Here is a 23,791-nt window from a genome sequence, read left to right as displayed (position 1 = left end):
CTTGCTCCTGGAGAAAAAGGAGGTCAAACATGGTCAAATACATGGTGAGGTTCATTTGCACAATAAAGTCTGAGGACATTTTTAGAAATGAAACTCATCTAACTTACTTTAACCAGGTAGTTTTTCCCATGGAACACATTTCAAAAATCAATAAAAATTGCACTATAAAATATTTAATGCAACAAGGTATCTGAAATATCGTGTTGATTTATTAAAACATTTGTTTGATAATCAAAATCAGTGTTTAACTCAACATATTTTTTGATTATATGGAATGATAAATATAAAATGAATGTGGCATTTTGAACATGCATTAAATATTTTTAAGTGTAGACACATAAAAGCTGCAAGTTTTGATACATTTGAAGAAAGAACAACACAGTGAATCACAGCATTTTCGATACTGTAGTGATAAATTCATTGAAGATAGCCAAAACAAAAATAGGCAGTAAGAAAATATATAGGTAAAACTTATTGACCAAAGTGTTCTCTCAATTAAAGATTATGACCAAAAGTGTGCAAAGCAATTTTTTGCCTCTTACCTACGCTTTATAATTAATACATTTTATTTTAAACAATACAATACAGGCAAACATAAATGCTAAGAAAAAACCTTGGTTCAATGCCATTCGGGGTTTATAATTTAAGGTCATCGTTCTTAAACCAGAGCATAATCCTTATAAAATATGCTTACAAATGATGATTGAAGATGAAATGTTGAACTATTATCAAGCAGAGTATATCATACGAAGATAATGAGGCACATAGCATTAAGTCATATGATGGGTGAACACATGTACAGATCTTAAGTAATTTAAAAATACTTTGCTTAGTGCCTGGGAAGTATTCTGTGTGTCTGTTGTCCGTCAATGGACATCTTATTACAATGAACATAGCATTGCTCTACGTAGGCCCTTTCATGCCTGCAAGAGTGATGCAACAGCCAGAGTATTTCCATTTTCCAGATAATACAATTAAAGAAACAGCATATCCATTCATAATATTTCACAGCTATTAAGTGGAAAACAAATCTAAGTACATCATTCTCCATGGTTCATACTCCTGCTTTTATCCCAAGCTGCATCTTTGATTTGCTAGAATTCTTTACCCAACTAAATAAAAATCACAGACCCATTTAATGAGCATGATCAGTAATAAACGAACTTTCATTGCAAATGTCTGACTCCTTTCTTAAAATAGAGGAAAGACCTAGAGTCCCATTTAGTGTAGGACACTAAACCAAGGAAGGTAATTTGCTGATTTTCTCAGATAGTGTATTCTGAGTCATTGTTTCTTCTTTATAATACTTTGCTAGGGGATCCCTGGGTGACACAGCGGTTTGGCGCCTGCCTTTGGCCCAGGGCACGATCCTGGAGACCCGGGATCGAATCCCACGTCGGGCTCCCGGTGCATGGAGCCTGCTTCTCCCTCTGCCTGTGTATCTACCTCTCTCTCTCTCTCAATCTGTGACTATCATAAATAAATAAAAACTAAAAAAAAGATACTTTGCTAGTTTAACATTTTCCCCCTCCAAGTCAAAAGCTTTGCATAAGGTATTCATTTGTTTAAGACCAATTGCTAGAATTGACTTAAAATTTGGAAACTTAGTGATTGAGAGAATGTTCTACATTTGTGTAATCCCTCAAAAAACAGGATTCAAAGCTGAACATAACTAAACAACTCAGGTTAGTGAATGAATTCATGTTTGTATAACATCAAGAATGTCTTAGATGCAGACTATTCAAAAGTATAATTCATTAATTACATATAAATGGAAAATGAAGATATGCAAATGATAATGAAAAACTGGCCTATTGAACAAAAAGAGACAAAACAGTCTCAAAAACAAACATTCTCAGTTTTCTTCTTCCAGTGTTTGCCAGCTTCAATTTTTCATGCCCCACAGAAAAATTTCTCTTAAAAAGAAAAAAGAAAACAACCTCTACATAAGAAGGTAATATAAGCATCATGTCATTTAACTTATGAGTAATAGACGTAGGATATTTTACAACACAGAGGGAAAAACACCAGAAAGAATAATCTATATGTATTACAAGGTGTTGCATAGATCATGTTAACAATTACAACAAACAATGCTTTGAAGCCAGGGTCTATTTTCACTCTTCCCATAACACCAAACACCTGGTACTTGGCATTTAATTCATGTTGGCCTAGCAATAACCACAAATACATTTTTTTTTCCTTGCAAATTGCCTTGATGGATCTTCTAGGGAAGCAGTAAATCAAACCTTCCATTCAGCCGTATTTTCATTTTGCATCATGCCACGACTTTGGCAAGAAGCCCAAGCATACATATTACCTCTTGCCTTCCTTCTGTCCACTCTCCCACACCTTTTTTAGTATTCTAAAAGTGAATCTTTTTCCTTCTCTTTTTTTGTGGATGAGCTAGGGGTCCTATTTGGTGGAAAACCAGAAGAAATTTTCTCTTTAAAACTATTTTTCTTAACATATCTTTATACTTCTCATCTGTTCTTCATTCGTGTAAAATTTATCCAACTTAAATGTCTTTGGGTGTAATTGCATTTTTTACTTCAGTTCTATACTAATTTTTAAATCTTTAAGTTTTAACAGTGATGAACAGAGAGGTAAAAACAGCAATATCGAAAGATCACAGAATTAGATGAAGGCTTATGGCTTTCATTTATTTCTTTAGGTGGTATTATATTCATCAAATATTCATTACTGGTCATTGAGTCAATTCTGTCTTTGAACTGTGCTTGAGTCTGGATCAGAGATTAGAGATAATACCTCCACCAGACTTAATTGTAATATATTATGATAAGTGCTATGCAGGGCTATGCCGGGCTATGCCTACAATTTTGTTATCAAAGAAGAGACATGTAAATCAGATGGGTGAAAGAAGGCTTTCTGGATGAAGATTTGCACTCATAGATGAATGTTAACTGTGGTAGTATTATGTCTAAAACCCTGGAACATGGAACATGGCTGAGTCATCAAACATTGCAGAAATACAGGAGATAATGCTAAATTGCAGACAGAAACCAGAACATAAAAGGCTTCTATATATGCTTACAAATACTGTCTTAAAAGCAGTAGGGAGCCACTAAAGTAATTTAACTAGAGAAACTGAAGACATGGCTGAATTTACATTTTAGAAGTATCATTAACCTAGCAATGTCATGAAAGATGGGCCATAGAGGGATGCAACTCTATGTCTTTATAATGCTTTGGCTTCTTGCCACAGTATCTGAAAGTACCCAGTTGCAGATCTGTCTTTTTCACTAAACTGTAGACTTCCTTAACTGTAATTTCTAGTGTATATCAGTGGTCCAGGCATAGTTAATGCATAAAAAGAGTGTGTTCAATAAATAAATCAAAAAGGACTATTTAGGTAATATTGCAAAAATTCAAATGAGAAGGGATTACCCAAGTTAGCTAGCAAACATCTTCCAGATTTATTTAGAAGGAATTGTTGAGGAAGAGACAGGAGTATAGAAGACAATTCAGATTTCTTTTAATGACTAAGATAGGAATGCAAAGGACTCAGACCAAAATGGACAACAAAATTCAGTGCTGGACACAATGTGTTGAGATGTTTTTAACATGTAACCTTAGAGAGCAAGATGCTTATCTGAGCTGCAGTTAACAAAACAGAAATTCATTATCATTATCATCAGGCCAGCTCCTAAATTAAAGATTGGCTGGAACAGCCCAAACTCAGAATTATCTAACAAATATATCTCATTTAAATTTATTCCCTTGAATGGACTGTACATATAGGGATCAAGGTATATATATTTCCATCTCATAGATGGAATATTCAAAGAGGAGTATACAAACTTTCACTTTAAGAATTTATTTGGAATAATAGAACTAAAAAAATTTAAAAACCAGAAAAAGTATTTTAAAACTCAGACTTTGTGGGTTTTTTTGTAATAGCTTGAAGTCATCAATTTAGTAAGTTGATGTACACCGAGTACTTATTTTAATCATATCTACATAAAATTTTTCCAAAGAATAATCACAGTGTATGTGAGAAAGGATGTACTAACATGTTTCCACATGCTACTGGACATGGTATAGCTATTTGTTATTATTAACATACTAATTTTGAGAACCTTATACGTCACATACATAATATGAAAGGCAAGAAAATTTGGTTTTCTTGGTATGAATTTCTCAAATCCTTAGGGCTTTGTTTTTGTTTTGTTTATTGTTGTTGCTTTTTTTGTGGCAACATGATAGAATTCAGCCATACTTTTAGTTAATATTTCCAATCCTCTATACAAATGAACTCTTTTCTAGTTAATTTTTTTTAACATATGCACACAGTTGCCAGGTCAATGGATAGTAACAGCTCTAGAGAGTAAAAGAAAGGTGTTTCCAGGGGATCCCTGGGTGGCTCAGCGGTTTAGCGCCTGCTTTCGGCTCAGGGCATGATCCTGGAGTCCAGGAATTGAGTCCTGCATCGGGCTCACTGTATGGAGCCTGCTTCTCCCTCTGCCTGTGTCTCTGCCTCTCTCTCTGAGTCTCTTATGAATAATAAATAAAATATTAAAAAAGAAAAAGAAAGAAAGGAGTTTCCTGAGAGGCTACATCCAAGGTAATGTGTCTGTGCAATTTTATAAGACTTTACAGTTTCATCTCCTACAGGTTGCTACGCTGGCAGAAATGAAGCATGTTATTACAGAACTGCTAAATTAATACATAAGTATCTGCATATCTTTATTTTGAGACAGCACCATTCTTCACATTAACTAATTTGATTTCTAATATTTAATTTAGAACTTTATTGGCATGGACCAATCATTTATTCTTTTTCTCCCTGAGTATAAAAAAAATAAAAATCCCAAGATTCAAATAAATTTTTATTTCTAGGAATTGATAGTTTACTTTTTTAAAAAATCGTATTGAGTTTTTAATTTTAATCCCTATAGTTTACTTTTTTTTAAGATTTATTTATTCAGAGAGAGAGAGAGAGAGGCAGAGACACAGGCAGAGGGAGAAGCAGGCTCCATGCAGGGAACCTGACGTGGGACTCGATCCGGGTCTCCAGGATCACACCCTGGGCTGCAGGCGGCGCTAAACCACTGCGCCACTGGGGCTGCCCCCTGTAGTTTATTTTTGATTCAAATGTCAAAGTCATCACTTGGGAAACTATTGCCTTAATTAAATTAGCAACATAATGAATTACCTTGGGATGCACATTCTTTCTTTTTTTGCATTGAAACATTTTGGTTTAAGTAAAAGGGCCATACAATATTGCAAGCAGTTGAAGAGAGTCTGTACTACTCAAGGTTAGAGAGGGCATATGTAAGTTTAATGCTTAAATGGATATACGTAGGATGGGATGTATGGAAGATCGCCCCTAGAGCCTAAATTGTATTTACCTGATGAATTTGTAATAATTTCCTATCTCAGTTGACTGGTGAATAAAGCTTGCCTGCCAGAAATTTGTATTAGAGACCACGAAGTCTCTCAAGATAAAAGTCATTCTGAGATGAGTAAAAGCAGTTACACAGTATTGCATGGTACAGGGAAAAGCTGTTCAGAACTACACCTTGGCATTTTAAGTTCCCAATATACATTGTTTACCGTATCTGAATCCCATGGTGTATCACAGGACACCGAAGTGTGTTTTTCCAAGAAATGTAGAAAAGTCACTTAACCCATGTAAAATACATAGCACCAGAAAAGAAAGTATCCTTCTCATTTTTACACTGAACGTAATAACCACACAGTGACTTCTCCATGGCTACTTTCATAAAAATAACTCAACAGAGGTCCTGCAAATCCACTCCTTTTCCAGTGTATTTCTTTTTTCCCTACACAGTTGCTCGGGTGAGAAGCTTCAGTGCTGTAGTTAGCTCTACCCTCTCTCTCTAAGCACTACTGACAGTGCATCCTTATTATGACTCGATTCCCTGCTGCTGTGCATCCTCAAAGCCTACTGTAATAATCCCCACTCTTCTTCTTCTCCAAAGCATTCTCCACAAGGGTGTCAGAGTCATTATGCATCATATTACTAAAATAAAATCTGTTAGTGGATTTCCATGGACCTCGGAACTAGGGGAATTTCATCCCCAATCTGCATCCTCCCTGTACCCAGGCCTATTGCAGTGTAACTTTGAGGTGCTCTCCCGTGTAACTGGTCTTTATCTTTGGTTGTGGCCTTGCGCTGTCACCAGTTCCAGCCACAGAGGCTAAAGAAGACTTGCCTATTAAGGCTTGTTCTCTTTTGCCTTTGTCATCTACAGGAAAAGGATGTGCCAGGACTAATGTCCCAGTTCTGAGAAGAATGAGGAACTAGAGGTGAGTCAAATCACAATGCTTGAAGGAACCATCCAAACTGCAGAATCACAAAGGAGCCCTATAAGATCAGTAATCTGATCCCATAGTTGTGAAAACAAACAAACAAACATTTGCTGCTGTGAGACAGTGAGTGTTGCCATTGTGTGTTACATGGTAATTTTGTGGCCACAGCTCACCAAGGCGACTGCCAAATCTTTACTGTGAAGACCAAGGCTCCTTATTATTTGGTGCCTTACCCCTTTGGACCACTGCATCCCCTCTTTCTCCTGCTCCTGCCACACTGAAGCTGTCAGTCATATCACATCTCAGGGTGTTCACATAAGCCGCTACATCAGCCTCCATTGTGTGGCTTGTTAGTCACTCATGACTTGCCTGTTTTCAGGTGAAATGTAATTTTCTCCGAGTACCATCAATAGGTCCTTACCCTACGTTATATGCTTCTGGGCCACCCTGAATCCCCTCTGCTGAAAGCCATTAAGCTTATGACTACTTGCTTAATGTCTGTCTTCTCTACTAGGTGCCATGAAAACGGACCTTCATGAAAGCAGAGACTCACAAGAACTGGAATGTAGTGGATATATGTGTTGACTGATTGATTCAAAATTCTAGAAAACACAGTGCCACCGTGACATTTTGAGAATGGCAGCACAGTAGTGAGATGGTGCTGGTGCTGGTGCCCTGCAGTGGGCAGAACTACCCAAGCAGTGTGGGAGAAATGTAAGTATCCACCTCTTATGAAGGCTCACCATGTGCCACTCACTGTGCAACACTCTCCATATACTTTTTATTTAAATTTTACAATAATCCTATGAGGAAGATGTCCTTTGCATATCTGTTTTAGAGGTGAGGAAAGTAGGCTACAGCAGCTATGAGATTTGCAAAGGTCCTGCAGGTGTTAAGGATGAAAGGGAGCTCAGTGATGAATTCAAGAGAATTTGAAATAGGAAGATGGATCCCTGGGATTAGATAAAAAGACAAGGTCTGTGGTTGAGATAAAACCCACTGAAAGATGGGCTGGTCAGAAATAATGCTTAAGGACTTCAGAATCCATATTTGACAATTTACTATGTTTTTATCTTTCAAAAATCTATCTCATTTAATTTTAGAATAATGCTGCAAGATAGACACACACAACTATTATTATTTTCATTTACTATGTGATAGTTACAGAGGTTAATACATTATATCAGCAAAAAATTTCATAAAAACCAAAACTGATGATTGAAGGAAGGAAAGACAATCTAAAATACAGTGAGAAAAGTTTTAAGGCAGAGATTTTTAACAATGAAAAAAATTAATCCAGAGAAAATAAAATATATCAAAAGCCTCAGAAAGGAATTAAAATTTAAAATTTTAAAAGGGTGAGGAAGAGGAGAAAAAAGAAAATGGAAAAAGTATATAAAGCATACTAGGCAAAGAATTTTTGACTCTTACCTGTTTTTGTACTTTATGTACTTTGAATTATAAATATAGGCAATAAAGTATGTGTTAGTTCCCACATTACTTTATCCTGTCTTTATATTACAAGAAATAAATGAAAAACCCAGGATTTTATTATTGTGTTGCATCTGGCTAATATACTGCTGGCATGAAAACTTGGGTTAATATCTCTCTTTTGAACATTTCCTTTAGGGCTATCTTTTAAATGCTTGAGGGTTAAAAAAAATTTACCTGATGGATTGTTTCCCTAAATGTCTGAGTTTGTTTTGCAATAAATGCAATGTTCTTCATTCTCCTAAAAGCAAAGAAGAAATAATTTCTCTGAAGAAGAATGTAAAAATTCCATGAAATAGAATTTGATGTCTTTGTCCATGTTTGGGGGCTGTAAGTTACACAATTGGGGAAGCAAAATGATTGAAAGATAGTATAAAAAGAAAAAATGCTAAGGTTTATATGAATATTGTAATTACATAATAGCATATATATATATATATATATTTCAGATTTCTACTTATGTAGGAGACATTTCAAGAAAACATTCATTTTAATAATTTCAAGCTTTCCTTTTGGGCTTTTAATATCTACCTTTGATATGAAATAGTTGAAATATTAGAGAAAAACAGCATAAACAGAAAAAATAAAGGTTTAATTCTATTTTGAGAGGTTTGACCCATAGAATTCATATTATAGTTATAATTATATAAATGCATTTTAGAAAAAGTCAAACATATAATGAAATGTGTGTGTGTGTAAATGAAGACCATATATCTTTAGGAGAAACAATAGCTCAAAGTGCCTTAAAATTAGTGACCTTCAAATTATCCAGTATATATCAAAGACTCTTGAAAATTAAAAGTGTAAATAGAGATCATTTCCACTTCCTTTCAAATATTACCATGAAACACTGTAGAAACCAGAGTGTACTTAAAGGTATAAATGGATTATGGAGATTAAGATACTTCAGGAATTAATAAATTAACAATGAACTTAATTCTGAAGCATGATTCTTTGGGAAGAGAAAGTCCTCTAATTTTATACAGAACATTTCTAAACCAAGAAGGAAGTGATTTCAATTAGGGTGACATTGTCTTTTACTACACAGAATTTAAGTTCCTAAAATGTAGGTCAACAGGCATACATGTGAGTCTTATAAATTTCCTCCAGATAATGTTTTCAAACTATAATAAAGTTAGTAATGAGTACAAGAAGGAAATGTAAAATCATTATAGTAGCTTTTAAAATATGACAGAGCTAATCCACTAGAATGTCACTGGGTAGTAGATGTCCAGGGGAGGGCCAATTTTGCAAATTCAGAACCCGGCTTTGCCCGGGTTTTCTCCATCTCAGTCATCTGCTGTTCTGTTGGGTTTGTGCCGCCAAACACATTTCTGATCATTTCCTTCCTGGGTCTCAAACCCTTCAAAGGTTCTTCTATTCTCAGGATCAAATGCAAATTCCTTACTAGGTTCCCTTTCATAATCTGGCTTTTTGGCTGCCCACAAACTTGATCTCTCATCTTGTCTGATCTCAAATTCAATATTTTTCCTTACTTATAGATATTTGTCTGGATAATCTTACTTTTCATATTTCAATTTCCAGGAAGCCTTCCTTGAGGACCCAAGATTGGTGTGTGTGTGTGTGTGTGTGTGTGTGTGTGCGTGTATTTATATCCCTACCGTATCTTTCAATAAAAAGCAAATATCAGTAACTATATATTAACAAATGTTACTGCTGAAGTCTCTGTTTTTATAGGGAATGTCTTAATGGATATAAGTAATTAATACATATATGTATATTTAAAGGGATATAATGACAATGAATCTCCTTTTGGCTATGGGAATCATTAGTACTGCAATATCATACTTTGACATATTAATAATAAAACCTTTTCTAATGCTCAAAAGTGTATATTTTAATAAGGATGAAGATTACAAAGAATAAGCTGAGCTGTTCTCTACGGCAACAAACTTCTATGAGGGAATCTTGCCAACAACACTAAGGTAAACAGAAGAATGTATAGCCTCTTGCTATGTTGCCAATGTAAAGTGAAGTATGGAAAATACAGTACTATTAATGTGTCTTGTACTGTCTGGAAAATACAGAGAAATAGTTTTCCCTGCAGAGTTTCAGGCACAAGGGACAAGTAACAAGAACTAGCTTGACATTCCCAGACCTCACTGCTTCAAAACTTGTAGCAGGCTAGTGTAAACTAAGGTCATGATGACTCTCTTCCCTACCATGAGAGTCTCTGATATGGTCTTCTAATTTAATTTTTCCTTATTGTTTATTTTATTTTTAAAAATATCTTGCACAAAATGATAAATATGGTTGCTTTTTTTTTTTTTAATATCAAGGTAGCAATTCTCCCCTTTGCCAAGGTACTGATGGTGCAGAACTTGCTTTAAATCGAGCTCAATTAACTACTCCATACACCATCCTCCCCTTTCTTGGAATCTGTACTTTATCATAAGACCTTTGGTTTGCTTCCAGTCACTTCAAAGCTGGAGGACCTGATCAAGATGCAGTGCAGACAGACAAAATGTGAACAGCTAAAGGGTTTCCTTGTATGGCTTCTATGGCCTTCCCAAAACCAAACATTTAAAAAATCTGCTGGACATATATTCTTAAGGATTCTTTCCACATGCATACCAAATAGAGAAAATAACTTAATATTACTTAATTGTTTTGATAAAATATTGGAACAAAACATGTTTTAATTTATATATAACAATTATAGCTTTTTTTATTAATTTAAAAATAACTTTTGGGCTCATTCCATGGAGTAAGGCCGCCTTCTTGCAGTAAGACCAGCTCAGTGGTTTGCCCAGTACTCTTCTGGTGTTTGTCTGGTGTCCTGACATCATTATTAATAGTTCCCTATTATTGTGCAAGTGTCACAGTTTCAGTGATGAATACTCTGTTCATCATAAGCAGACAAAGTCTTTCCCTCCTTCCCAATTCTCAGATGGCCTTGAAGTTAGGAACTTCTAATAACAATCAGAAAATAGGAAGATGGTGATTACCACTCCCCAAGGCCTTTGTTTTTTTTCTGCATCAAGCTTGTAGTGACTAAAATCTCATTCTTGCTAAATGATATGCCCTAGATGACACTATAACAATTTGCTTAGGGTTAGCTGGCCACTCATTCCTTCCCAGCACACCCAGGCAAGGAATACCTGAAATTTCATATAGAACATCCACTCCTGGATTTTCTCCCTGAGCACACAAAGAGATGAAACAGGACCCTGACATGGATTTGTTATTATACTATCCTTAAAGAAAAACTCTTAAATTCAAGCATTCAGAAATGTGTTTAGATGAATTTTATTTCTTTCCCTCTCATTTGGGAGGTATGATTCTTTCATCTTCATGTGATAGTTTGGTGACAATTATAGCTGTGATATTTTCTTTATAAAATCACTATTTTTTTTCTAACCACTTTATTTTTTTAAGATTTTTTATTTATTCAACAGAGAAATAGCACAAGCAGGGGGAGCAGCAGAGGGAGAGGGAGAGGCAGACTCCCCATTGAGCAGAAAGACCTTTGTGGGGCTCAATCCCAGGACCCTGGGATCATGACCAGTACCCAAGGAAGACATTTAGCTGACTGAGCCACCCAGGTGACCTCACTTTAATTATTTTTGAAGTTATTTATTACATTGATTTAATGAATGAAATTGAGTAATAATTAAATTAAATTGTGTTAAATTAATTTAATACTCATGAGCCTAACCTGAGTTGAATGAATATTTTATTTAAAAGAAAGTCTTTGGTCATAAGAAAAGCTTATGGCAGTCTCATTTGAAAATCATCAAAAGAGCCATGGCACTGGAAATTCCATACGTAGAAAAGTATTCTTTTGGCATTATGCAAAGGCAATGTGCTGGATAGTTAAATCAATCTGACCAGCATATGCATGCAATTTAATTTCACTATGTCAAAAAAAAAAAAAAAAGGCCATTTTTAAATAATGTGAGTTTTTATGTGACAATCTCAATTGCTGAGTCATGAAAAATGGTAAGATCTTCAGACATCAACCCACATCATAGTTGGCTGTGAGCTGCAGGACTGCACCATGGACTTCCATCATTCCCAAGATCCAAACCCTTTCCCTTTCTGTACACTGCCTTTCTCATACACTTATATCATTATCTTGTATTTGTCTTTGAAAATTTTGTACAATGCTTAATTTTTAAGTTACATATAAGTTTCCTGGTAAGGAATTACTCATTAATCCTTAAAATTAGTGGGAAGAAACATGGATTTATTCCTTGGGCCATACTTTGATAAAGGGAAAAGTGGAGTGGATCTGAGGTATTGATGTGCCATGGGAGGGAAAAGAATGTCCTCCACGGGGAACAGAGCCACAAGTCAGAAACTGTAGCAGTGACTCCAGTACTGGGAGGAAATTAGTGATGGCTAAGAGATAGTTGTGTTTTAAGGTTTCTTATATTTGACCAACTGAGAAGATTCTGTTTATCATTCAATATACATCAATCTCAGAGAAAGATCCTTTGTGGAAAAGGAACCCAATCAGATAGTACAAGACCTTACTAAGTCCAGTAAGGGTTGACAAGGGTAATACTCCCTGGCTAGAAATTCTAAACCCCAAATTCCCCATACCATAATTCTAACATATTACCTGTAAAACTAAACTAAACTCTGAAAAATGTTTTCCCTGTTTGGATATTAGAGATATTGGTGCAGAAAAATAAGAAATAAAAACCACTTAGTTTAAACAAATTTGGAGAGAAAAAAAATTGGGAGAAAAAAATTTCCCCTTAATTAAATTTTTGGTAAAAGAGAATATATAATATATATTATGCATATATTATAAATTGTAATGTATATATATTACACATATATTTTCACTTTCTATAGTTATAATATTTTGTGGAAATGTATGTTTTATTAAAAATTCAAACTTTTGTTTTTCTATAAACAAAATAAAGCATGATTTATTTTCTATTAACAAAAATGAGGATCTTACATTTGATACATAATAACCAATTAAAATGTTGACAGGAGTTAGAAATTATTTTTGAATCATTCTTAATTTACACTGTCTGCAGCACATCTTTCAGAGCTGACCTGAACACATTACCTTTGTTGCAGCATCAAAGCAGATAAATCCTGTGCTAAAGTCAATGGTGAGTCCCATGAGATGACTTTCTAACACACATGCATAGGTCTTGCACTAGACAGAACAGAAAATACTGTTACTTTTCATGTGCTTTATTCAATATCAGTATTAATAGCCAACATTTATCAAAGAATGATAGCTCCTGTAGTAAATTGTTTATGCAATAGCTAACTTAATATCAGCAATAACTTTATAAGATACATAGTATTATTGATGTCTTAATGTTGACAAAACAAGCTGAATAATTTTTCACCTACCAAGGGGTATGCAAGACCACATTTCCAATCCTGCTCCATGGAAACTTGTCTTTACCTTGTGCTACACTGACACCCTTTACTATATTGGCAATACTGGTATAAAAATGTTTAAGTGTAGGCAAGATTATGTTACGTTGTTATATTCTGTAGCTAAATATCATTGCATTTTCATTAAACCAAAAGTGAATTCTTAAAGGTTAAGATTTCAATTCTTCAAGACTTCAATTCTTGGTATATCAATTTCATGGATATTATTAAAAGAGAACTCTCAGGCACACAAACACAGATTCAGTAACCAAGCTAAAACATATAAGAATATCTTTACCTTAAGAATCTCTCATATAATTTTCATCCATGTGGCACAAGCTGTTTCCCAAAGACACTAACCAGTTGCTTGTTATTTGTATAAACCTACTGATTCTTCAAAAATCAACAATGGCTTTTCACACTGAGATCAATTTAAATTATAATTTTACTTATATGAATATTTTGGAAAGACTACTAAAATAAAGATACTGAAATTTAACAATAACAAATATGAAATAAAAACTCAGGACTTATATGCCACATAATGCATTTATATGTCCACAGGCCAATTTTATTTCCATTTAATTGAAAACTGTAATGGGATATTTAAATGAAAAAAAAAAAAACCTTATAATTCAAAATAAGGAGGGAGAGAGGGAGGAAGAGAAAGAGATAAACTGATTTCAAGCAAATTTTCAACACTAATCCTTATATCATATTTGTTTTATAACACTGTATATAAAAGTACATTAAATGAATGACATTCTGACTATAATGATGGCTAAATGCATCAAGGTGCCTTCACCAAAAGCTATGGCTGTCAGCCCATTTTGCATAGAAAAGTTATAACCATGCTAAATTATTCCTTTGGAGTCAAGTTTTTCAAAAAACTTACTTAATGAGCCTTTTAAGTTCAGTTTGGGTGTAATTTTATTGATTTAATGCAGGCTATCTCCTGTGCTTGTATCTACCCATCACTATTTTATTAAAACTACAGTCGATAGTAAGAAATGTTCAAGGCTTATTCCTTCTAATTTAGACATATTTGTTTGCTTTTCTCAATTACTATAATTTAAAAGAATATATCAGATGAAAACACCTTCAGTCCAGAACATTAAAATTTATCTCATTAAGTTCAGAATTACAAATGAAACTAATTCATCAATAATCATTAAATTGAAACAGATATGATATAAATGGAGACTGAGTTTATTTCTATGATTTATCATCTTTTAAGAAACATATATGATGACTATACTCAATATTTATTATACTTAATGTTTTAACACTATATTAGATTTGTTTAATTTCTATGTTTATTTTATAATAAAAATTGGATTATAGTTAGAAAAAGCAAGAAATTATACTTTTTAGGGATAACTCGAAACATTTGGAAGATTTGTGTAGAATTTTATATTATGAAATAACATTTGAAGATACATCACACATAAAATACATTTTACTTTATTTATTTATTTATTTTTAACTATTTTATTATTTATTCATGAAAGACAGAGAGGAGAAGCAGGGCCTCTGCAGAGCAGGGAGTCTGATGTGGGACCTAATCCCAGGACCCTGGGATCATGACCTGAGCCAAAGGCAGATTCTTTACTAAGGAGCCACCCAGGCATCTCTATACATTTTAATATATCCTTTTGAATTATAGCTAAATGCTTACACTTGAATTAAATACATATGAATTTCCACCAATATTAATAATTAAAGAAAATCAATTTTGTAAATGATGTGCTTTTTCATTAGAAGTCCTATTTTAAAAGAGCTATATTAATTCAAATTGAATTATTGTAAGGTAAAAATAAATAAATAAGTTGTCTGCCCTTTACCAGTGTTATTTACTTACTCTGGGAAAATCTTTCGGAAAAAGGAAAAATAAAGGTGCTAAAAATATTATAAATGAATTAGGCCCAATACTGGTACTTGGAATGCTAAGTATATGTTGTAAGATTTTATTCATACAAATTGTCATTTCCTGTTTTAATATTCACTACATTCTCCAAATTTTAAGGTTTTAATTTAAATAACAATGTAGAATCTTTGCAAATACCTGCTTTTAATGGATTACCTTTTAAATATGTAGATATTATATCAATATTAAGTACATTAGAGATCCAAAAATATATAAATAGATAAATAAATAGATTAGAGGGACACCTAGGTGGCTCAGCAGTTGAGCATCTGCTTTTGGCTCAGGGTGTGATCCTGGAGTCCTGGGATCAAGTCCCACATCAGGCTCCCTGCATGGAGCCTGCTTCTCCCTCTGCCTGTGTCTCTGCCTTCTTTCTGTGTCTCTCATGAATAAATAAATAAAATCTTTATTAAAAAATAAAGAAATAGATTAGAAGCTAGAAAATGTTAGGGTGCAATCCCATTAATGAAAACCAATTTCAAAATCAAAAGAAATTATTTAATTCATTAATTTGTATTAGTAATTCATTAATTTTCTTTCTGCTTATTTCATAATATATGTCCCCTCTAATTTATTTCTTAACAACTTTAATGCTAGTGGGAATACTGAGGACATAGAAGAAAAATACATAAACATCTTCATGTAAATATATTAACATCCTTGAATTTTGAAAATAATACCACCAAGGTGTTCAGTCACTGCATATTGATCTCTAATGCAGTAAACGAAGGGAAACCATAAGACTTATAAAACAATCAAAAGCTAACAAAGCATTAAGTATTTTACTTTTCAGTTGCTATATGCATCTTAAATAAGTATTGTGAGATAGCCCAAAGAAATGCATTGCTCAGGACATCAGCTTTGAGAATATGAAGCACAGACTCAAAAAAACAAAACAAAACAAAAACCATACACACACAATGTTAACATACATCACAACAATATAATATTGTCTTATTTCTAAACCTCAGGAGACTTCAAATGAAATCTTAAATTGAGACCAACAGATAGATATTTCCATGTAATTGTTTATAAGTAAAGTGTGATATTCTAAAGAAATGATAATTAGGAAAACAAAAATATTGGTATAAATAACAAAAATTTCAACTATTCAACTAACATATTTTAGTACTTAAAGTGGTCTTAGATGTTGGCACTTAGAATAAAATAATATTGAAGATATTTTTCATGTTCCCATTTTTGATATTAAACTATTGAATTGAGGTTCTTTAGAGCTAAGTTATTGAAACAATATTCCTCAGTTACATTAACATTTTAAGATATATGCAGATCAGCAGAGCTATTAGAAAGTGTCAACTGAGCAATGAAACAAGTGAAATTCTCCTATTTTTTTTCCCCTGAAAATCAGGGGAAATACCATGTCATACTGGTATAAACTGATATGTTCAATATAGAAAGCTATAGTCAGAAATAAAGGGAATTAATATATGTTACAAATCAGTTCAGCATATTGAAAATATGTACATCAAATCTCCTATTACAGCCAAGCATTCCAGAGGAGTCAATGCTATATTATCATCATCATATGTTTGTTTTTGAATTAAGTGCCCATATGTCTATTTAGGTCTTGGCTTTGTGAATCCATTTGCATGTGGCAAGTCCATTACAACTGCTCAGTTTTGCCATCAATATCTGTCAGATGTCAGCCATAGAACCAATGTTTGGGAGCCTCATCTATTCCGTGGTCCCATTAATTGTAGAGGCTGAAGGTTCTATGAAGTTTGATCTACATATAACTTGACACTTAAGAAATAAAGCATAATAAATATGCAGTACAAAATGCATTTCAGCTGGTAAATGAACCTATAATTAGCAACCTATAATTTAGTGTGGGGAATGACAAGCACATATCACTCCAATAAGACCGTGTAAGTAGACCTAAGAAAACAGACAAAAGAAAGTGATATGATGCTCACGAGTGGGATGAGTTTGAACAGGATAGTTGTGGGAATAGTGGTAATAATGAGCATGACAGTTTGGAAATCAGGAAAACCTTTGTGATGATCTGACCTCTGGAAAAACTCTCAAATTTCATGTATGGTTTTGAAATGTAGAGTTGAAGGGAATTATTTCTAGAAAGAAAGAGCATTGCAAGAGAATGAAGCCATTCATGTTACAAGTGAGGTGGTCATGACTGGACAACAGGAAATGACTTTGTAAATTAATCAAAATCACACCATTTTCTATTAGAGATTTAAACTCTAGGGAGCAATCACGTGTTTTTAGGAGTCACAAATCCTAAAATTTCATAGACTCTCACCTGTATCCGTTCCACTTCCAGAAAGGTTGCTGTTTGAAAGGCTCTTTCCCACTGGGCGAGGTCAGAGTCTAACTCCACAGAGAAATAGAGATCCTCCCCAGACTCGGACTGCACGGTGAAGCAGTGTTTCCGCCGGTCCAGTAGGTCACTGTCCTGATGAAAACCTGGAGTTACACAGGCTGGCATACATCAATCCATATTGCTAACATGGCCATACCTTGAATCAATGTTGACTAAGTGCATGGTGGAGACGCCATAGTCATAAAGATTTTATGTTACTGCTAAATCTTCGTTAAAAATGGTCATAGCAGCCTAAACTCCATGCCTCAAAGTCCATAACTAATGTATTTCTTTTCTGTATCAACACTGAAGCATGCTCATGAAACAGAAGTGAGGATTTCTGGTTTCTATACTTACTAGCAATGTAGCTACCAATGCATTTAACACAAGAGATTCAGTTCTTTACTGTATTAAGGAACAACACACACAATTTCCCTTTTCCTTTACAGAACTGTCAAGATGATGAAATTAAATAATACTTATTAATATGTTTGAAAATTTTAAAAAGGTTAATAAGCATGGTATTTTTATTGAGTTGATTTCTTCAACCCTGAAAGTATCATGAAAATATTCATCTAGACAAGGAATGAAAAAAATGAGTTTAGGTTGTCTAAAAGACATTTATTGCTTTTAAAAAATACATATTTACCTTATTTATGTAACTCTATTTTATTGAGTCAAAAAGACTTTCACATGGCAATTTCTTGGTCTTACTAGAAGTTTTCAAGTGTTCACACATCTATGTGTATTTCAACCTCAGAGATGTTAACAGAAAGTGCAGCTAAAAATTAATGGAATAGAGTAATCCCAGGCAATATGTCAGATATGGCCTTTGAATTACATGAGGAGTGTACTGAAAATAGTCAAAGTATAATTACTAGTGTTTTCCACCATTTCTTATATGGAGCTACATAAAGGTAGCATCATTAAATACCCAAAATATTAGAAGGAATTCTCTGCTTTGGCAAGTATTTTCAAAGCAATTAACTAGTTTATTAATAAATCCATTTTTTTGGCATTTGGATGCTTAAAATACTAGAGGAGAATGGATGAATGGCAGTAGGATTTAGTTTTGATAACTGCTGTCAGGAGATATTCAGAAGCTTGAAGGAAGTCACATTCTCTGTGTTTATGATTTTCTTATACCATCTTAAGGGAAAAAATGAAAACATACTATCTTCAAAAATATAGTCCAATGATAAGCAATTGAAAAGTACTTTTTAATCATTTAAAGCTTATAATGTCTAGAGAAGTGGCAAAAAAAGATATTAAATAAATTACTACACTAGTGAATATGTCGGGACAGATCATTGTAAGTGCCATTATAGGGAGTAAGAAAGCATTTTACACCAAATTGTATTGGCAAGTCAGAGAAATGTCCTCTATGATGTAAATTTTAAACAGTGGCTGAAAGATGAGTGGAAAGATTAAAGATAGAATGGACAGGAAGAAGACTTTTGCTGACAGAGGGGCTGGTATTGGCAGAGGCCTGAAGCAAAAGTGTGAGGTACATTCCAGAGATCCAGAGAACAGATGAGAGAGAGACTGAGAGACAACACTGGGAAAGAAGATGGCTAGACAGGTCATGAATCTTAGACTCTAACATAAGTGTAATGACAAGTCACTTTATAAAAAAAAATCAGCAAATCCTCTGTTGTAAATATTTCAACTTCCATATTACTTATTTAAATTGATAACATTGGCACAAAACTTGTAACTAAACATTAAAGAATTTCTGGAAACTCCACCAATTTTATGGTTTATTCAATTGGCCTTAATGTTCCTTGTAATATGAAATTGTAACAAAATAATCAATGTCAGGTTTAATAACCAGAAACCTGTTGATATTTTTCCTTCTCATAAATTGCATGTTGCTATGGAATCTTAAAATAATCATTTAAGATTTTGTTTTTCTTGGCAGCTTAACTCCATTTTCTTTTATTTTTTTTTTATTTATGATAGTCACACACAGAGAGAGGCAGAGACACAGGCAGAGGGAGAAGCAGGCTCCATGCACCGGGAGCCCGACGTGGGATTCGATCCCGGGTCTCCAGGATCACGCCCTGGGCCAAAGGCAGGCGCTAAACCGCTGCACCACCCAGGGATCCCCAACTCCTTTCTCTTTTAAAACTTGAATTAGCATCTTCTATTATATTACCCAAGCACCGAAGCTCTCAAAGATAGAATTCTCTATTCAACTCTGCAAAATATAAGTTTGACATCTATGAACACTTGTGGTCATTGGCTATTGCTATTTGTAGGACACTCCTCATGCACTGACTCAAGCTACAACTGTTATGGGCATCCGGATACTCAGGCCTCAAGGTGTACTGATGGAGACAAATATGTAAAAATAATTTTAAAAGCTTCATGACAGTTCTATATAGCTAAAACTCTAAGGAAAAAGAATAAGGAGCAATAAATCATTCTTGAGAGTGTAAAAGAGAAAGTTTTTTTTTTTTTTAAAGATTTTGTTTATTCATGAGAGACAGAGAGAGGCAGAGACACAGGCAGAGGGAGAAGCAGGCTCCATGCAGGGAGCCTGACATGGGCCTTGATCCCGTGTCTTCAGGATCAGGCCCTGGGCTGAAGGCAGTGCTAAACCGCTGAGCCACCAGGGCTGCCCTAAAAGAGAAAGTTTTATTCTAGGAAGGGACTGTCTTATCACCAAGGACTTAGAGACACCTGCAAGAGCAATCAGCTGCAAGCCTGAATGGGCTCAGGTCCTCCTGCTAAGAAATGCACATGACTACCTGTGCTATAACACCCTGGAGGGTGAGAGGGCAAGAAAGAGGTGGAATACACTGCTTTAGAGAAGGAAGAGCAAGTGAGGCAGAAGATGGAAAAAGAAGCATGTTGAAATCCTTTTCTAGAAATTTAGTTTAAAGCGATTATAGCCCAAGCATGTGAAAGAGCTACTTTAAAAGTAATCATCAAAATATGTGGAGGCTGAGAAAAATCAAGGCCATTCCACCTCAAGTTTAGCATTAGCACAAGTACAGCCATCTTAGGCCCCTGTGAATAAGAGCTGATCTTTACAGGAAAAACTGCAGAATGTCCTCGGCAGGGAATCCCATATCAGAAAGACAACAGAGCCCACACTGGTGGTAGAAAGTCCCATATTAGAATGAGAACAGAGCTCAATGCCCTTGAAAGCCCCATATCAGAATATAAACAGAACTTGAGAAATTCCTCCACCCCTTCTGAAAATCCCCTAGACCAGCCCATAAAAAACCTAGCTGTAACCCACTTCAGGGTCCAAGTCCCTGCTCTGCTGTGTCGGGTATACTTGGACCCAAGCTCGAGCTTGCTAATAAACCCTCTTGTGCTTGCATCGGTGTCGGCTCCTTGGTGGTTTCTCGGATTCGCAATCTTGGGCACAACAAATATACATCCTCCTCTGAGTCTCCCTCATGCTGTCTACTCAAGTGCATCTGCTGTAGTGATAAGAACACAGGCTGCAGCCTCAGATGCTGTCTGGACTCAAATCTTAGCTCTTTCATTTATTAGGATGTGCTAGGTTAATGCAGATAAATTCTAGCATGCTTTCTGACAAATAGTAGTTTTTAATTAATATTAGAAATTTCTATTCTTAATGTTGATATTCAATAAAATAAATATATATGTCATTCCCTAATCTCTATTTCTTTAACTTGCTTCCTATTCAATTCGTTTATCTTTAGTCAGAGTGTGAGTTTGGCCCCAATAGAAACAATAGGCTCTGTAATAACTCAGCTCATTGAAAGGATCTCTTAATTAGTTAGTGAAAAATAATAGCTGCACACATCTTGAGCACCAATTTTGTGCATTGATCTCATTTACGACTTCTTCAGGAGTATCCTGTAGATTTTTACATTTTTTTCAAGTCTTCTGGATACTTTCAAGATATTAATTTATTGTTCCTGTTAATAATATTTTCCATTTGAAAAATATTACATATATTATAAAATCCTTTTATAGACATGGTCCCATTTCCATTTTGTATTTGCAAACACTAAGGCTTGAAAAGGTCAAATAACTTAAACAAGTATACATACTGAAAATTCAGAGATTTTGAAACCAGATAATGAGGTTGAAACTAGGCTAAAGTTTAAAGCTTGTTTTTCAGAGATTTGTTTCCTCTCTTCAGCTATTGTGTCTTTTCAGAACCACTAACAAACCCCCTGGCTGTCTCTGCAGAAGCCTGGTTCTTCAAGGTCAACTGATTCTAGTCTATGATACAAGCAAGCCCTTGCATTCCTTACAAGAGATAAGGAACCCAAAGACCAAGTGCAGAACCCTCTCTTTGTCCTAAGACAACCTCCTGATGTTAGGGGCTGAATTTTGCCCTGCTCTTGATGTGGGAAACAAAGGGAAAAGAAAATGTAGATAAAATTAATTGTCCTTATAACCTGCAGCCCATTGATGAATAGGTGAGGCAGGCAAAGTATTATGCTCCTTCAGGAAACTCCAACTCTCTTAATGCTAATGTCTTGTTTGAGGGAAAAATAATCTTGTGAGTCATTTTAGCATATGAAAATCCTTTAGGAACTTCCCTTCCCTTTATTTCCCCCAACCCCAAAGCACTGTCTTCTGCCATGGGTCCTGTTCCCATGCTTTAATAACACCACCTTTTTGCACTGAACATATTTCAAGAAGTCTTTCTTGACTATCAGCTCCAGACCCCAATAACACTACTCTGAAAACACATTGCTCTAATATTAAGTTTCCACCCTCAAAGTGACGGGGGTGTATGTTACATAAATGTTTGCTCAATGTGCATGTTCCTCTTTCCTCATGAATAGCCGTAAGTTTCCACACCCTTTTCACCAATATGCATATAATCTCTTACCCTGAATTTCCCTTTTAAACAGCTCATCCCCTCTTAGTCCAGAAACTGGGAAATGGTCTTTAGACATCTGCCTGCCTGCTTGCCAGCATTTTCCTGTCCTTGCAACAAGCCCCTCCATTTACAGCATTTATAAGGATCCTCTTGTTTAAATCTATCCACACTGCAGGACTTAATCTCCTTCTTTGGCATAATATGTTTAGACTTGGCTTGCTATAGGAAATTTAGGGAAGCAAAGCCCAACTTGAAGAAAAAAGTTTCAGGAAAGTCAACTAGCCCATGTGGGAAAATGCTATTCACCTTTAAAGGAAAAATGCTTTTTTGTAAGATAATGTTTTTACAAAGTGTATGGCATATAAAGGGCATATAACTACCAAAGTGAACTTTTAATCTTTGTGTTTGATATGCATTCTTGATTTCTTATTTAATACACTTGAATCTTTTTTCATTATTATTTTGATTGATATCAGTATTTTCCCTAAGACATTGCTGCTGAAATAAGTAGAAACATTACTACCATAAATTACAATTACTAAAACCAGAAAAGCAAACAAGCAAGAGACACATGAGACATGGTTAATTTCTTATAATATTATTTAAAAAGATGGCTTAAAAAATAAAAAATAAAAAGATGGCTTTCAAAATTATCTATTGAAATTAATGACTTTAATGAAGGTTCATCTTCTAGATTTCAATTATAATATTCTGCTTCTGGGGTTGATTGCATCATACTAAAAAGATCCTCAGATCCGTGCTTAGAAATCCATGCTTCCATCAGAAGAGTATAAGTATTTTTGGAGAACAACCTTCCACGGGCGGAGGCTGTGGGAGGATGGGAATGTACTTCTTATTGCTATAAATGTGGATATCCTAGGTCCTAAACAGTAGGAATTGTGGCTGGTCATTTGGTCCTGCCTTCAAGAAATAATCCAAACAATCCAAATATCTTCAAAGAATGAAATCCTAATTCTTAGCATTTCATAAACGGTATCTTGTAATACCACCATTTTTTGTATGAAAAATCATCTTGTAATATTCTGGTATTCCTTTTTTAAAAACAGAATCTCTCCCACTGCAGTTAATTCTGTCAGGTTTAATCCAATTGGTAGTGAAATGGAATAGAGAGGCCAGGCAAAAGTTGGTCGAAACAGGCTTTTAATGGGAAGCACTCTTGGGCAAGGTTCTGTGGCCCGCAGGGTAGGGAGAGAGCAGGGAAGTGGCAGGCAGGGGGAAGTCGGGCCCAGGCAAACCACACGGTGGGGGGGGGGGGGTGTCTATGAAGAGTTTTGGCAGGAAGATGGGGGCAGGGTGGCATTCCGATTAGGGCAAGGGTTACAGATCTTGTAAGCTAAGTTAGGGTAGGGCGGCGAGGTGGTGTTATTGGGAGGTTGCTGGCCTGGGGTTGGCCGTTTTGAGGTCCTCAGTCTCGCCAACCCAACATTCCGATCTTTTTGTTTTGTTATAATGGGGCGATGATTCAGATCTGGCTGCTTTCTGCTGATATAGGGGCATCATGGGGCATGTCGGAGGTGGG

At 35.0% G+C, this 23,791-nt stretch overlaps 1 protein-coding gene across 4 annotated transcripts in view; it reads right to left on the bottom strand.

The window, feature by feature from the left end:
* Window positions 1-23,791, bottom strand: part of SNTG1 (syntrophin gamma 1) — an 813,219-nt gene that overhangs the window by 42,589 nt on the left and 746,839 nt on the right. For 3 of the 4 annotated variants that reach the window (XM_038579273.1, XM_038579274.1, XM_038579275.1), the window contains 2 exons: window positions 17,370-17,522; window positions 12,839-12,931 (listed from right to left, as the gene is read on the bottom strand). In XM_038579273.1, coding sequence (XP_038435201.1) covers window positions 12,839-12,931; window positions 17,370-17,522 — 246 coding nt within the window. Of the gene's footprint in view, window positions 1-7,965; window positions 8,030-12,838; window positions 12,932-17,369; window positions 17,523-23,791 lie in introns of all 4 variants that reach the window. The other variant, XR_005380942.1, reaches the window with a different exon arrangement.

The sequence above is a fragment of the Canis lupus genome, chromosome 29 (genome assembly GCF_011100685.1).
Source record: "Canis lupus familiaris isolate Mischka breed German Shepherd chromosome 29, alternate assembly UU_Cfam_GSD_1.0, whole genome shotgun sequence".
NCBI lineage: Eukaryota > Metazoa > Chordata > Mammalia > Carnivora > Canidae > Canis > Canis lupus.
The sequence above is the reverse complement of the archived record's forward strand: the minus strand, read 5'-3'. Positions and strand labels throughout refer to the sequence as shown.